We start from the raw sequence: 17,322 nt of genomic DNA, 5'->3' as shown, positions 1-17,322 counted from the left end.
GCAGCGGAGAGCGATCGATAATTAATGACGATGAATAATTTAACCCTATCGATTGATACTTTTTTCTTCATCCTTTCCCCCTTCTTTCCTTATTTTCTTAAGGCTGGCGTTCCATTCCGTACTAATACCATTTTCATAGGCTCACATTCTCATCACTAACCCTAACCCTTCTTCAACTTGTTAGAGTTCTTCACCTTTCAAGAAACAGGTTTCCTTATTTATCAGAGCCCACATTAGCTTATTTATGACCTGAGCTGGGGAACTTCATCACACTGTTGTAAGAATCACCAAAGTTCCAGAACTTCTCTCTATTAATGAAACTGGGCTGTGAAGGATATAACTGGTGATGTATTTCTAATTGCACACTATTCTATTAAAATGGGCATCTTTGGCTTGTGCCTATTCCATTATTGTCACTAGTCTCCAACAAATGCATTATTTGCTCCTGTTTGCAAAACATGTGCTACAACCAACAGTGTCCAGTGACCAAAATCTGTTAGTCTATCTAAATATTGAACTGTGTATTTTTGACCGATTTTAAAATTTAAAAAAAGGGAAAAAAAGAGAGACTTTCAGCAGGGACAAATGGGCCTCAATTTGAAGCACAGACAGGGTCAGGAAATCTGTAAGTACTAGAACACAGACTAAAAGATGTTGGTCTTTTCATTTAAGAAGAAAAATAAAATTTAAACCTGATTCTTGAAGTCTTGAACCCCAGGTCTGTTTCCTAACAGATTCAGATTATTATAAAAAATGCTTATTGAAAATGCCTAATAATATTTCAGCAACTGTTAGTCCTGTACTCATTCATTCTGCCCCTTTAAACAATATATAGGGTTTATAATCACTATTCGCTCATGTATGTATAAATTATATTATGGTTTGGCGGTCCTGTCATGTTATCGCCTGTCTCAGCGTTAAGGGCTCTGTAATAACTTCGCCCCTCCAGTGTGGAGCAATGTGTGCTCTGTGGGAGCAGCGTCACAGAGCTTCAGTATTCCTGTCTTGGTTAAATACACTGACAGTACTGCACTGCTCCCTGTATCTGTTACAGAGACTGTTCTTCCTATGACAGTGGGATTCAAGCTACAAAGAAACCAAAGTAGAAACTTTGTGCCTGTGATATTACAGCCAACGTAGCAATCAGCAATCAATAGGTTTGCCTGTATTAATTGCCTGTATATGGGTCAGTTTAATATAATTTGTATTTGTTTGTTTTTACAAATGATGAAGGGATAAAGAACTTATTTCTTTTATACACACATTAAACATATCAAGTAAAAAATGTTTACTTCAGATGAACTGTAACTACACCACTGCCTATTTAAATGCTTTATAATCATGTTAGCTATGCATCATATTTCCTGAGTAGTGATTGTTCTATTTATTAGCATATGGAGTAATCTGTTTAAAGATAAACTTATAAGATTGAAGCTATTATATAACAGTTATTATGCATACTGGTCATGGGATTATTATTCTTATTTCACTGTACACAAAAGTTTTTTATATAGGACATTGAAGCATAAATATTCATACCTTCAAAAAAGGTATGTTATGTGTTGTTTTAAAAGTATTGATATTTAAAATGAAAAAGCTTTTACTATATATCATATATGACACACTGTGATTTAAGAACTTTAATAAAGATAAAGCATTTAGCTAAAGGAGAAAAATTATAGGCCAAAGTGGTCATAAAATGTCTTCAGCATTGACTTTTCCCTTTCTCTTGACTTTTCTCTTTAACATGGACAGGTTATTTTCCCCTCTTCCTGGCCACCCCTCTCCCCACTTCTCTTCCTCTTCCTCCTCCTCCTCCTCCTTCTGTCTCTCTCTCTTTCTCTCCCTCTCTCTCTCCCTCCTCGTTTCTCCACTCCTTCTTTCCATCTCCTCTAACAAACCCATAGCAGAGTCCCTCTGTTCTTCCACCCTGAGGCTGACCAGTGTGTCAGAGCTAACCAGGGAGAGGAACAGAGAGAGAGGGAAAGACAGAGATAGCCAGAGAGAGGCAAGTAGAGAGAAAGAGAGAGATAGGGTTCAGTTGGGTCTTTTTCAGGGGCACCCAAAAAAAGGAAGATGAGACAGATGTGCAGAGTCCGTTTCATCTAGTGGAAAAAGAAAGCGGGAGAGGCCAGACTCTTCATGCCTCTCATATTTTTCTATCTTTTTATATCATGACCCATCACTCTTTCCTTCTTTAGACAGCACTGGAGACATAATGTTGCCTGAATGTCAGGCTGCCCCCCTTCCTCTCTCTACCCCAGTCACTCTGCAGAATTTCAAAACATGGTTAGTACTACAATATATTCCTCACACTGTTTCTAGTTCACTCCCGTCAGTGGCCTACTAACCTTGGCTCCACAAGTATGCTAGTTTTGCTGACAGACTCCTATATAGATTACCAGCGCTGTTGCAAACTTGCATCAGAGTGGATCAGTCAGTCCTGTTCGGGATGAAGACACGTTAATTTCAGATCTTGTCCAAACACCTCAAGTTGATCAAGTTCCACATTTCTTAATTTGACAAATTCTTGTCCAGCTCTTGCACAATTAGCCCAGTGGTTGTGTAGCAGTCTTTAAAGTGCATTTTTAGCTGTTCCAATCAATATCTTTATAGTGGATCAAATGATTAAGTATAATGTCAACGGGGTCAATTGTAGAAACAAAGTCATGCACTCTTATCATTTGACTTTGCTGTTTCCATCAGCTGTGCTGAGAGCTGTAGCGTCTTTCAGCTCATTGTTTTTGCCTTGCTGTTCTGGTTCACTCAACAGTATTGTTTTGCGCCTCAGCAAGCAGCAGCCAAATTTGCTATACGCTACCCAACATCAAACAAATTAAAGTGGAACATTCAGTGGCTAAATAGCAGCATACTTTGCTCAGGAGTCAAAGCTAAAAGTAAATATTAGACTTACTTTCAGCATAAAACATGACTCTCCACTTCTGCTGGATGTGTATATAAGCAAGTGTGAGGTAACACCTTCACCATATCAACTTCATGTTGATGTCAATGTTGTGGATACAGCTTGTTTCCAATCCTTCCAAGTGCTTAAAAAATATGTTGCTGGTTAAAAGATGTTTTTTTTTTTTTTTTTTTTTTATGTGCACAGATTTTTGAGATTTTACGTGAGGCTGTTGAACAACAGCAAAAATATGATCAACGTTCCGCAGTGGCCAACTTTGACCTAGCACAAACGTGTGAATGCTTGCATCTTTGTAGCATCCCGAAGACACAGAAAAACCTGTCTCTAAAACCCAGTGCACTCTTTTAACAGTTGACTGAATTACCAAAAGCCTCTGACTCATCAACACACTAGAGGGTTTGCAGCAGAGCAGTAATGGTGTATTTGTTAAAACTAGTGTAGGCCTACACTTCCCAACATGTGGAGGAGCACAACTGACGTTTCCAATGAGTGGTGAGTGTACTCTTGTCAAGGTGTAACTGTGTGCACTAATTCTCTACTCCTACTGTACGTTTCCTATTGTCACTGAGAAATGTGTGATCCATCATCCACACGGGGTTTTATGGGTGGTCTTTTGTGGGAGAGAGGTCCTTTGTTTGGGCAGTTGCTCTCTGCAAAAAGAAATTAATTTGTGTGTTTGTCTTTATATGTGTCTGTGCTATCAGTACCCCAGCATCTTTAGTAAACAAAGTGCATTCTCTCTTTCAGCTTGCTGCAGTGTGTGTTGGTGTGTCTATATTGATTTAGTCAATATCTATGGGCTCCATGTCTTATTTTGTCCGCTCCTTCTCGCTGTTTGCGTCAGCTACCTGAATACCTGCGTATCTGTGGCCTATCTGCTTGAGACTGTGTGTTTACTGTGCATGTACAATCCATTACAATCTCTGAGTGTCTGTATCTGACAGTCTGTGCGTGCATGTGTGTGTAAGAGTGTGTGCGTATGAGGAACAGTATTCCCTGGGCTGCTAGTTATAATGTTTCTGGGGGTGATGGGGGGAACTTGAAAGCCCTGCGCTGCCCAAATCAAAACTAACAAGGAAATGATGGGGGCTCCTTTATCTCCTCTCTGGCCTGGGGGGCCGAGGGGGGCGAGAACGGGAGACTTGGGAGGGAGGGATAGAGGGAGGGAGGGGAAAAAGAAGAGGAGGAGGGAGAAAGAGTGAGAGAGGAAGAGGAGGAGGGGGGTGCAGCCTGGCTTCCTCTTTGATTTGTAAAAAATGCATTACCTCCGAAATCAAACGAAAAATTACTGCGCCGAAGCAAAACACACAGAGCAGGAGAGGGAGAGAAAAGGAGATGGGTGGGGCGAGAGGGAGGAAGCGAGGGGAAGAAAACAGTGGATAGGTGTGTGTGAATAGAAAGGAGGTGGGAAAGAGGAAAGGAGGATTCACCTGTATAGATATGCTGTTGGATAGGAAAAGGGAGGATGGGTATAGATTTGAGGCGGTGCGTAGGTGGAATGAGAGGTAGCTGAAGAGACCCTGACAGACAGAAGCACATATATATATATATATATATATATATATATATACACACACACACACACACACACACACACACACACACATACACATAATCCTCAAAGGAAAAGAGCTTATACATGCTGTGGATCACGAGAATATGGCAAATGAAAGAGATGATGCTGTATTGATGACCTGTAGCCCACAGGGAAGAGAAAATTATAGATTACTACCATGAACACAAACAATCTCTTATTTTTTTTAAACACTCATACTGGTCTCTGCTGAGTATTTCACTCAGATGAACAGATTGGATATTAGCATTTTAGCAGAAGGACACATGCTGTAAAATAGAGCAGTTTTTAATAATATAAAGTTCTGTGCTTGATTTGATTTACTACTGGTACACTGAATGCAAAATTATAACTGTACAGGGCACATGCGGTATAGGTGTGTGAAAAATCCCAGGTGAAAGGGGGTGAAGATGTGATAGCTGTTACTTGACCCCTGGTGATAACTTTTACTCATTATAGGAAAGGGTGTGCAGGCAGAGACACGAGACAGAGAGAAAAATATGAAAAATAAAGCATGATAACATGAATGATAGACAAAAAAAACATGTGAGTGAGATAGGATGAATGCCAGCTCTGTATTTGAAGACAGAAGGAGCGTCTTGAAAACAAGAAAGATGAAGACAGGGAGGAGAGAGGAGAGAGCAAAAGGGGCTACAATCCAAAGGCTAGAAGCAGGGTGAGAGCGAGCAAGAGACAGATAGATGGAGCGAGTCGGACAGAGAGTGAGAGAGAGAAATGCCTGGAGTTAGCAATAATAATTTATACAAACACACCTTAATAATTCACGTTCCATTTCAATGCTGGAGGGAAAATCCAAAATTCACAGAGCATAATTAAATAGAGGCAGAGAGGGAAGGGAGGGATAGAGAGGCTAGCATTAAAGATACCAGTGTAGCAGCAGGGCATCTCTTCCATCTAAGCTTTGTAAAACAACTCTGATGAGACCGTGGTATCCAAACTAGATCCCGTCCCCTCGCTCAGCGTGGAAGCACTGACATCTCTTTACCGACTCCTGTCAGCAGATGTGTGTGCATTTATTTAGGAGAAATTATAATCATCGACTGTCATTTACTAAAAGCAACCAGCCCTTCCCCTCACTTCCACATGCACACATCATTGTTAATGGAGCATTCAGATCACTTGTTACTAACTGAAGGACATGAAGCAATGAATTGAATTGCAAATCAACAGATTTAATTCTTCTTGCACACGTGGTGTTTTCAGTACATTACCTTTCAAGATGTTATAAGCTTAATCTTATTTTCGTTTCAGATATTATTTAAAAAAAAAATTGAAAATCCTTAGAGTACAGTTACAGTTAGCGAAGAATCATATTTAGGTACGGCTTTGAGGTACTTTTACTTTCATTTTATGCAGTTTGATACTTTATTACATTTAGCCTACCAAACAGCTGTAGTTACAAGGTAATTTGTAACAAGATTTTATAATTAAAACAATTAACACGCTTTTAATATATGAAGCGTTGTTAAAGATCAACTACAAGACTATAGAGTACTGTAGATTTATTCTCTCCGTGATCGATGTGTGTGTGTATATATATATATATATATATATATATATATATATATATATATATATATGATATGTTTGTATCAGCATTATTTTAATTGCATGTATTTGATGGTATGGTGGTATGCACGTGCAGGATTTTCCCTAAGTTTTGTCATGTCATACAAATGTAGTAGAAATTGTTATTTATTTGTAACGTTCACACACAGCAAACATCCTCATAAGTCACAGATGAAACCTAATTAAAAATCATAGCGTCTCACATATGCAAACAGCAACCTTTTGTCTTCACAAACTGTAACAAACATATTGTTTTCTTGCAAAATGTAATTATGTGACCGGAAAAAGTTAAAATCATTAAAAACCATCTTACTTAAAATTCTGGCATCATAGCAACAAAACAGAAAATCAAATGGACATCATTTTCCTGTTCCAGTCCCTTAAACCTAACTTTTAGCACTGCCTGATGCTGATCATAACTTACTTGTTTGTGGCTAAAAATCTACTCAATAACAACTGAGACATGTTAGAAATAAAAGACTGAATTTTTTTATGGAGAATATAGCTCAACTTTGACTTGGCTTTCAAAAGTTTATTTAATTCCTCCTGTTCATAAATACACTATAGGGATGTCCACCCTGTTGCATCAGACACAGCCTCAGGTGGCCACACAAGATCACATCCATCAAACACCTGATCTCTACCAAAGACATATGAAACATAACCTTGCTATATTTCACATCGATTTAAGGTATGTTTGAACTCATATTGCGCCTTTAGACCCTTATGCAATACCTCCATTTTAGAAGTTTAAGCTCTCAAATTCAACTTCAGCTCACTGCAACAAACCTTCTGGGTTGCTGATTTTGGCTTAACCAAATACTTTTCTAAAAAAATGTTCTTAATGTTCTATATGTAAACAAAAAATGATTTCTTTTTCTGTCTCTTTGTTTTGATTCAGGTGTTGTGGAGGCATGGACTGTAACTGCGTCAGTGATCTGTTGCTACCCCCGGTGCCCGCACTGTGGACGCCAGGTCAGTCCCACCATCCTCATGTTCGACTGGCTGAACCCTGACCATGTCAGATCTGCTTGCAGTTTGGTTTTTTATTGGTGCATGAGCTGAAATCTTTAAACATATATTCAGGTCACATGTTTAAGTTGGACAAAATGCAACAGCCAAAACAAGCAAAAACAGTTCTGATAAAAGTTAAGAAACATCATGGACATCATAATAATGGTATGTCGAAACACTTTTCAAAAATTCAGCTATTTAAAAAGATTAGCCATACACACGCACATTAATTAACAAACCGAGTCTCTGGTGGTAATTGGTTGTGTGTCTAATGCATTTACAAGGCTAGTTAGTGCCAGATTCACTTTGGGATGAGTCAAAAAGCTACTTTAATGCATAAGTCACTTGTACACAGTCGGCTTTTAGAATTCAGACCCGGGCAGCATCAATCAGATCTCTCCTAGCGAGCTGTCATCATCCCACTGACCAATCTGTTGAGGCTAGAGGGCATTAGCACAGACTAACATTGCTCAGGGCACGTGCTGTGATATTAAACACATCATCCCTCACGTCCATCACTCATCGGTCATTCAGACAGCGAGCCCACCCCATCCCCCACCCCATTGGGCCAGCAACGGAACAAGCGGCAGGCCTTATCCTCATCCTCCTCTCTTTCCTGCTCCTTCTACATAGGGTTCGCCTTCCCAGATTGGGCATACAAGCCCGAGTCAAGTCCTGGATCCAGACAGATTCAGCTGTGGCACTTTATCCTGGAGCTGCTGCAGAAAGAGGAGTATCAAGGGGTTATCGCCTGGCAGGGGGACTATGGAGAGTTTGTCATCAAGGATCCGGACGAGGTGGCTCGGCTGTGGGGGATAAGAAAATGCAAGCCTCACATGAACTATGACAAGCTGAGCAGGGCACTGAGGTATTTGTTTGCGTTTTTGGCTTCTGTGTTTGTGTTTGGAGATGTATGTTGATTGTCAGGACTGTTGCAGCCAGATAAATTCAGATGTTTATCACACCACTGTTTACATGAATTGATTATGCTTGTTGGACTGAATCCTCAAGTTTCAAGTTTGTAAAAATTGAACTATAAAGTTGGGACTTCTCCTGGGGAACGTCAATACCCTCAATTTCTCCTTATCTGTGGACATCCTAATGGAAAGTTCACCATTGAGCTGTCAAAAAAAAAAATTCAATAGGGATTTCAAAATGGAGCTTCAATGTGAAATTGCTTTGACTTCTATAGAACAGAAAAACTGCTCAGCACCAAAGTTGATAAAGGTGATTAACACAATGCTGTTCACACTCCATATTCTCAGCAGTTCACTCCCCCAACTGCACACACAGTTTTCTTATGCAAATAAACTCAACCCTATCTTGTTCCCCCACCCCAACCCCTCCCTCGGCTTTCCTTCGGCCTCTTGTTAATGGGGGCTGTCGTCAAAGTCTAATTGTTATGAATTGGCTGGGGCCACAATTAGCCTTCTTAATTAGCCTCAGTTAATTGCTCAATTAAGGGCCACGGCACAATTGCCACGCAAAGCAAAACACGTTCACATCATTGCACTGGGTTCAGTCACTATGCACACATGCTGATATGTACATGCTGCTGTAGTGCGTTTGCATAATGAAGCTCCATTCACCACTATTTGCTGAGGTTGTCTAATGTTATCTGCATTTGGTGCACTTACCGTGGTCTTTTAAAAAAAATACATGCAGGTGCTGGCGTTCGAGACGTAAACCATTTTGTGCTAACACATTTGCAGGTTTTTCAATTTGCAGCATCCTGAACCCCCCAACCACCACCCAGTGACCCACCTGAGCCCTCAGCCCCTTTACCTGAGCCATATGGCTCCATGTTTTGACTTTACATGCCGATCAACCTGCATCCTGGCAGACTGTGCATTGTGGCACCTCAGTGGGTGGCACAGGAAACTGACATGACGACAGCTCGACATGCCCAACGGGAGACACCTGAGGTTGTTACCATGGAGACTTAGCTTGTTGTCCCACCTCTAAATGTGGTTTGCTGTTGGAAATGACGACAGCTTCTCTGTGTCATGTGCATTTACTTGACATTTTTACAGTCCAAACTGCTTCTCATGAAGACAATCTTTTTTATCATATCTCTCATCCTAAAATATAGTAGATACTTCTCTTAAACAGTTTGTACAAAGTTAACATTTATTTTTTCATTTTAAAACATCAATATTTTTCAAGATCATGATAACAGCATAATTTACATTCATTTTAATGTTATCAAATGCACATCAAACCATATCATAGTTTAACACCAATATTATTGTACATGTTAAGGTGTTCACCGACAAATAGTCTTGTGTATGACTTATAGGAGTACTTAGTTTTTAATGATGTGTTGTTTTGTCGTTCATGCTGTATTGCTCTATGTTGAAGTTCTCTGAGGCTCAAAGGGTTTCAACATTTTGACTTTTTTGTCTGTTAACAGCTGAATAAAATTTCCCTTTAAACAACCATATTGTATTGAATCCAGGCAGTCAGACACAAATTGATTTGAGGAAGGAGGAGATGAATAAAAACAGTGGGAAATCAGCATAGCTCTTGCCCCACAGCGCTGAAGTTGTTTACTTATTCTTGTCTGTTCGCGATGGAACACGAAACCTTGATGTGAGCATTATATTAATCCTTCCCTCCTCTTTTCCTTTTCCTCTTCCTTTTTCTTTTATCCTTTATCCCCTCCTCCTTTACCCTCCTTTGCAGGTATTACTACAACAAGCGCATTTTGCACAAAACCAAAGGGAAGCGTTTCACCTACAAGTTTAACTTCAGTAAGGTGGTGCTGGTGAACTACCCCATCCTGGACATGGCCAATTCTCCCTTCTTTCTTGCCCAGAATCACTTCAATGGGGGATCCACTGCCCCAGACTGCAGCCCTGAGGTAAAAATGAAGGATGGATGTATTGTGAGACGGTGGGATAGGGGGTTAGAGTACATTTCATATGATAAAAATCCAGAAAATGTTTCAGTGACATTAAATTCATAATTGGGCACATTTTAACTCATACAGACCGAAATCACCATATTTGAATTAACTCATTGATTTTACAGTGTGTCTCTACTCAGGTAATTAAAAGAATAGAAGACAAATCTATCATAAAATAAAAAGAAATAGCAATGCTCAACACCTTAATTTTTCATTAACAATGACTGTATTCAAATACTTCACTGCAGCAAATTTGCTGTAATTCTTGGGTACTGTTTTTGTCTTGTTTTTTTATGTTTTGTTTTTTTTTTACAAGAGAATAGGTCGTATTTGTCACATCTATCTTTTATTCACTGTCTCTAATGGTGATCATTTTAGAATACAATTCACTCATTGTTTGCCTTGAGAGATAGTACATTTTTTATAGAGCTCAGTAAGCAGAAAGAGTGAAGCATTAAAAAATGCCTTAATGTACTTTAAAATTATGTCATAATTTTACTTTTATTAAATGGATAAGACTTTTAGAGAAAAAGCATCAATAAACAATCAAGTAAAATCATTTATACTACTTGAAAATATGGATATAGGCACAGAAATAGTTGCAGAAGACTTCTATCATGTGCCGATCATTTTATTTTAAACAACAAATGTCCTGGAGAGGGTGCACATAACTTGAAAGTACAGTAAGAGACAATCAACCATCATTTGTCTGTGCCATCCCTAAGATGGGATAAGGCGACACATACTCTGACGGAGACAGTGTAGGGGTACGGTTTAACTTGTCCTTAAAACCAAAGGAGACGTTATCCCCTCCTTCTCTCATCCCCGTCTACGATGGCATATCCATCTGCCATCGATTGAAAATGAAAGAAATAGAAAGCAAAAGGGGTCACGTCAGATCAGATCAATGGTGGGTCATTAATGCGGTTTGTTAAGCAACACAGATCTCACAGCTTGGGAGTACAGTCTCGCCTTTCAAACTTGGGGCTGCGGGGTGACAGATACTATTGATCACCAGTCCTGCCAGGGAAAAAAAATCCCCCCTTTGTGCCCTTGATTCCGAGGTTCAACTGTTCCATTTATTTTTACCTTGCCTCCTCTCCTTCACGTTTTTTTACACAGAAAAAAAGCAAACGTACACACACAGCTGCCCCACATCCCGAATGGATTTCATCTTCTCAGATCTCACTTCTGTTCGTCCTGTGTCCCTTCACACAAACTGGCCCACAATCCCTCTCTCTTCTTGTCATTTATCCTTTGTGCCCAAAATCTTAATCACTGGCCTCTATTTGACTCTGTACTCTTCCTGCCTTTGAGCTTCTGAGCCTCTGTGTCCTCCTACCCCCCATTTTCCCCCGTGTCCCATGGCACCCCTTTTTATCCTGTCCTTGCCGTGACTCTGGCACTGTTTGCATCACAGTCTGAAGGGTGCTGCTGTCAACATGTGACTTAACTTTGCACAGCTCAACATTACAAGGGTTGATTTGTAGGAATACATTTGCTTTATTTAGGAAGTTCTTTTGATGGCAAAGACTCATTTTTAGTCTTCTTCTTTTTTCTCAGGCCATACAGTCCCTGTTTCCTCGTTTGCCAGACTCTGGTAGAGGAACATCCCTGTTTGATCGAGGGACCACAGCACCGGGGCCTGAAGGAGACAAGCTGAGGCTGGACACATTCCCTTTTCTCAGTTCAGGTGAGCTGATAGACAGAGAAAAGTTAGTCAAAACCTGAGTGCTGAAATACAAATCTTTTATTATCCCAGAGACAGAGCTGTCTTAAAGAGGAAAAAGACAGCTTGTAAAAAAGTGTGAGGTGTGTAGGCAGTGTAGACAGAGAAGGTAGACCTCCTCAAACAAAGAGGAGAGGAGTAGGGAGAGGGAGGAGGATGTGGAGAGGCATGAACATTTAATGTTAAAGGAAATAAGAGAGATGGCTGTCCCATTGCACCTCGTACTGCAGCTGTGCTTCAGGTGAGAAAGGCCAGGTTAGCTTGTAAATTATGCATATCAGCTGTAGTAAGAAACAAGTTGGATGCATGAGAAATCATTCACTCTTTCAGCTTGATTGTCCACGTTTGCTGTCTTTCTTCTGCATGTGTGTCTCTGCAAACACTGTGTGGATTCGTGTGTGTGTTCATGTGTATGCCCATGTTAAGGCCTCTGCCTTTGTTTGTATTCCTGCACACAGTGAATGTGTATCAGAATGTGTACAAATGTGCAGAGCTAGAGAGTCTAGTGGATAAACAGATGTACTCACACACACACTGCCCCCCTTCCTTCCCCACTCTGTTTGTCCTCGGGTCCTATTCCCCCCTTCTTCCCTTCTCACCCTCCTCTCCCTCCCATGTGTCCCCGCTGTCCTAATCCCTTCCCAGGCAGGAAGGCCCTAATTGAGGGTGCAGGCTTCAGTTTGTGGCCTGTGGGCACCCATTACTGTGTTTTCATAAGCAAGTGAGGCCTGCCTGACTGATTCAATATTCATGTGTCTGCTAGCTACTCCTGGCCCAGCACGCAGAGACTTCACCACTGTCAAATTAGCCCTGCATAGTAAATAACAGAGTCAACTAGTGAGAGAAAAAGGAAGACTGGAGAGGAGGAGGTTGCAAAGGAGGGAGAGAATCTTTGAGTTGGTTGTCAGTTGGAAGGAAATACAGTAGGTTGAGAGGCAATGCTTTTGTTTGCTCATTAAATTTGAATTCCAGCATCGCTTCAGATTTACTCCCTTTTTCTGTTATCAAATGAAGCTTCCTGGGAACTGAATTCAAATAGGGTGCAATATTTAATTTGCTACACCTTAAGGATTTTGCTTAATCTAAAATTAAACAATGACGTGAAAACATCAGGGGGACAAGAGATCGACAGTTTTTGAGTTTCCTTTCTGTCACTCACTTAACCTCTGGATGTACACAGACTAGTCTGCTTTTGCATTCTTAATTTTTTTCAAATTGATTTTTCAGCAAGGTGACGTGTTGGTAAAAACATGGCAGTGTTTCCAGATGTTTCTTTTATTAACACACAGAAATAACATTGATTGGAAGATGTAAACTTTGTTTGATCAATTGTTTGATTTATTATTGATTCATCATTGTTTTATGATTATTATTTTGAGTTTTCAAAGCATTGTTCACATCTGGTTTGCAGCAGTGTGAAGTGGGTACACTACACAGTACTGGCATGCATAAATGAACCATCGTGCTTTTGTTGAAAGCAGCCGTACCAGAATTGGCCCCTGTGGCTTCTGATTAGAATTGCTAATACTGCTGAGCATAATTAGTGAACATTCTTGGATGTTGTATGTCAAGACACCTTTGGCCCTACTGAGCGCTCACCACCCTTTCTGTGTTTTCTCTGTCCTAGGTGCCCCATGCTACTCTAAACCTCCGTCCCTGCTGGGCCCATACCCTCGCAACCCACCCTTCGACTACCCCTGGGGCTTCAACCCCTACCTCCCAGGGGCCTTCTCTCTCAACAACTGCCCCAAACTGCCCCCTGGCTCCCTCTACCCTTCCCAGTTTTATCCCAACCCTTTGCAGAGCAGCCTTTCTCAGCTCCCTCACCCTTTCTCCTCTTTGATCCCCCCAGGGGAGGCAGGTGGGGGTGAGAGGGGGGCAGCGGGGCAAACCGGAGGGACAAACGGCACGGCAGGTGGTCAGCCAGCCAGACTCTGCCTGCCTTCCTACCCAGGGACCCTGTCAATGGGTCGGACGGACTTGGGCAATGCGGTGGCATTAGTGGAAAGAGAAAGGGTGGAAGCCAATCCTCCAGGTTCAGGCCTGAGTTTGGGGCTGGCACCAGTCGGGCTGGGAACTGGGAATGGGGCAGGCCGGCAGAGCCCCACGGAGAGGAGAGGAGGGGTGAAGCAGGACCCGGAGTCTGACTCAGACCTAGAGATCACAGATCTGAGCGACTGCAGTTCTGAGAATGAAAATGAGCATGAATTCAGCATCGGGAAGGAATCCCGCCTGGCAAACCGATCACAGATAGTGTTGGATGGAAAGAAAGGCAGCGTGTTGCCACCCATCTCTTCTCTTCCGCCACCAGTGTCCCCGCATCCTCTGAAGAGCCTGATGCCCATTACTCCTCCTCCCCCGTCCCTGCCTCCATCGCTTTCCCCTTCCATGGCTCTGCATGAAAGACACAGGGAGACAGAGACTCTCAAAATGATCCACAGCTAATACATTTTCTCCTGCGTCCACCATCCTGCCAGTCTATGCTCTGATAGCTCTCTTCTTCTCTCCTTTCACATCTCGGAGACAATTTTCTTCTTTAAATTATCAACTGTCCACTCACTCTTGATAGATACTTTTTTACAGGAAAGGCACTTATATTCTTTACTTTTGAAATTTCTGTTTCCCTGTTTGCTGTGTAAGTTTTTTAACTTGCCTTCAGTCCATTTAACCACCGACTTGTCCATCTTAGACTATATGGGGCGTAGAGTTTTTAGGGTGTCAGCTATTTCTATCACCATCTTGTCCATTCTGTTTTGATCTCTCACACCAATGATTGCTCCATGGTTTGTGGATGTGTTTTAAGTGTTGCCAGCAGCACTTTGCAATTTACTGTCCACAGCTGAGCTATGATAGAAGGCAGTGAGGTGGTAAATTACAACACAGCATACCTGCCTTTACAAACATTAACAAACAACATCCCTATACTAACAGAGGAGAAAAAACAAATAATGCTTAGATTGTTTCAATTTTACAGTCTTGTTCTGTAATTCTTGAAATTTGGACCATACGTAGTCACTATGGCTTTTGAGATACAGTCAAATACTGCCACCTAGAGCTACTTTCAGTTCATGTCTCCTTCAGTGAAATCTCATCTCCGCCGACCTGTGCTTGAAACTATTGATCCCAAGTTTCTTTTGCACTTACTTTTGTATGATGTTGTTTATGTGTGTTAATTTAAAAGATAAAATCCATATTTATAATAGTGTTCACTGTGATTGGTCCTGTGGATAAGTATTTGCTGCACATTTTCTAAAAGGAAAGAAAAACAGAGCAGAGTGAGCTGGACCAATCTAGTAATTTGTATGAATATCTCTGTGTATATATTTTAATATGTTGTACATTACGTTTAATTACTATTCACTATGATAAGATTTAGCTGTATTGTTGTGATTTAATTCTGTATTTAAACATGTTAGAAAAATTATAAGCTTAGCTGTATCAAAGTTTAAATTATTAATGGCAGAAGATCTGCACTCTGAAGATGTTTTCTATGATGAGGACAGAGTTAACACTGGGAATTATCTCTGATTTTCTCAACCCTAGTTAATTGTGCCCTTTGGTCATTTTTGCCAGTTGCCCAATGTACAAACCCTTTGGGTTCAAAAATATGCTGGTAGACTTATTTTTATAGTTAGCATTCACCCAGTGTAACTGTACTGTAATTAGTCAAATGTGAATAATATTGGTCTTTGCGTTTTCTTTTTAAATCTTGCCCCCAAAATGTGGTTTGATTTTTTTTTCTCAATCAATGCTTTTTGTCCATGCCAGCAGCAGGGCAATTTGGTTTTCTTGAGGACATTACACAGTGGAAAAATATTCAAAAACTGTTTATCCTTGCTCTGCCCAGATCTAATGACCAAGATCCTTTCTCTGGCCTAGTTTCTCAGCACAGAGTGAACACTAAAACATATTGTACAGCTTCATAGCCTTTATCCTATGGTTTGTCAAACAGTGGCGGTATAACGATTAGTTGTGAAAGCTCTATTGTAAAAGTTCATGTAAAGCTCTATGTTTGTTGAGTTGCTACAAGAAAGGCCTCCAATCACGTCCGAGTGAAGTTCACCAACTAACAGCTGTAAATACTGTTTCCTTTGTGTATGTGCGTGTACACATGCAAAAATGACAGTGCAGTGGTTTTACCTGTCATCTCTTTGTTTTACTGTAAAGAGGAAAAATGGAAAGTACAAAAAGAGGAAAAAGATTCATATCTTCAAGAGCAATAAACATTATTCTGGATAGTGGACTCTTGACTGTTTGTTAAATACCTGCCAACATGTAAAGCGAGTAAGCAAAATACACTGATCAGCCATAAAATAATGACTACTGAACGGTTAAGTTAACACTGCTTATCACGTTACAATGGCACCTGTCAATGATTGTTATATATTAGGCAGCAAGTGAACGGACAGGTATTAAAGTTAATGTATCAGATCTGAACGAGTTTGACGTGATAAAACTTGTGATGGTTTGATGCCTGTCAGGTGTTGTGGGGTATTCCGAGTACACACTGCTCAGAACTTGTTAAATGTGGCCTAAGAAAGGAAAACCGGTGAGCTTAAGGTCAGGGGCGCTCAAGGCACATCAGTGAGCTGAGGCATGTTGACCCCCGTCCTAAGCCAAAAGCGCCAAAAATGAGCCTGGTGTGAGTCACATTTTCTTTTACATCCAACATATGACCAGGTTCTTGTGTGTTGTTTACCAGTTGGAAAAGATAGGACCGGGATGCATTATGGGAATAAGACAAGGTGGCACAGGAAGTGTGATGTTCTGGGAAATATTCTCCGGGGCAACCCTCGGTCCTGGCGTATGGGTGGATGTTCCTTTGATGATCCAGTAATTATCTTTAAACTTTATCAGGACACCTATAGAAAGTGAAAGTGGGAACTAGCCCCACACACAGTCTATTGTATGAACGCTACACCTATAAAAAATGTGTTGGTTTCAGGTTAAAATTTGCAGGTTTTTTCACTTAATAGGCAATCTTGATAACTGCAGGCCAAACTTTTTCTTTGCCGTCATTTTGTCAATTACAAATCACAGAATAACCCACAAAACTATTTAAATACAAAATAAGATAAGATAAACATAATTGTTCCTAAAGGACCACTCATTATACTGTATATAGGAAATAAGGCCAGTCACATTTTCATTTTAAGTCAGTCTATGAAAAATCATATATATAAATAATATAATATATAATAAATCTCTCAGAATAAAAAGAAACCTGCATTTAACCGAAAACTAATTATGATGAGGGTCTTGTAATATGGATGAAAAAGTTTAACTTCAATTCTATTTTAAAAAAATACGAAACGCAATTACAAGCTTTAGGTTTTACTCTCTGCATAATCAGCTGTGTGTGCCTCAGTTTGGCCATATACGTTTGAGAAAAGGCTTCAAGCAAACTATTAAGTCAAAAAAATTCAGTGGGCTTCATCTTCAGATGGGGAGGGCCAGGGTCGTGGCTATGCTTGTCCACAGGATGGCGCAGTGCAGCTGCAACAGAAGTGAAGCCGTGGCCATGCAGTGAAGTTTAATTTGAGCAATTCAATTCTGCAAACAGGCCTACATATCAGTATAGACGC

At 40.6% G+C, this 17,322-nt stretch overlaps 1 protein-coding gene across 1 annotated transcript in view; it reads left to right on the top strand.

Annotated features, from left to right (window-relative positions):
• Positions 1–15,952, top strand: part of erfl1 (Ets2 repressor factor like 1) — a 40,101-nt gene extending 24,149 nt beyond the window's left edge. Inside the window, exons 3-7 of the mRNA XM_067511900.1 lie at positions 6,988–7,061; positions 7,734–7,968; positions 9,786–9,963; positions 11,572–11,701; positions 13,365–15,952. Coding sequence (XP_067368001.1) covers positions 7,001–7,061; positions 7,734–7,968; positions 9,786–9,963; positions 11,572–11,701; positions 13,365–14,182 — 1,422 coding nt within the window. The 5' untranslated portion in view covers positions 6,988–7,000 and the 3' untranslated portion in view covers positions 14,183–15,952. The remainder of the gene's footprint in view (positions 1–6,987; positions 7,062–7,733; positions 7,969–9,785; positions 9,964–11,571; positions 11,702–13,364) is intronic.
• The last annotated feature ends 1,370 nt before the right edge of the window (positions 15,953–17,322 follow it).

This window comes from Channa argus, chromosome 7 (genome assembly GCF_033026475.1).
Source record: "Channa argus isolate prfri chromosome 7, Channa argus male v1.0, whole genome shotgun sequence".
Lineage (NCBI taxonomy): Eukaryota > Metazoa > Chordata > Actinopteri > Anabantiformes > Channidae > Channa > Channa argus.
The sequence above is the reverse complement of the archived record's forward strand: the minus strand, read 5'-3'. Positions and strand labels throughout refer to the sequence as shown.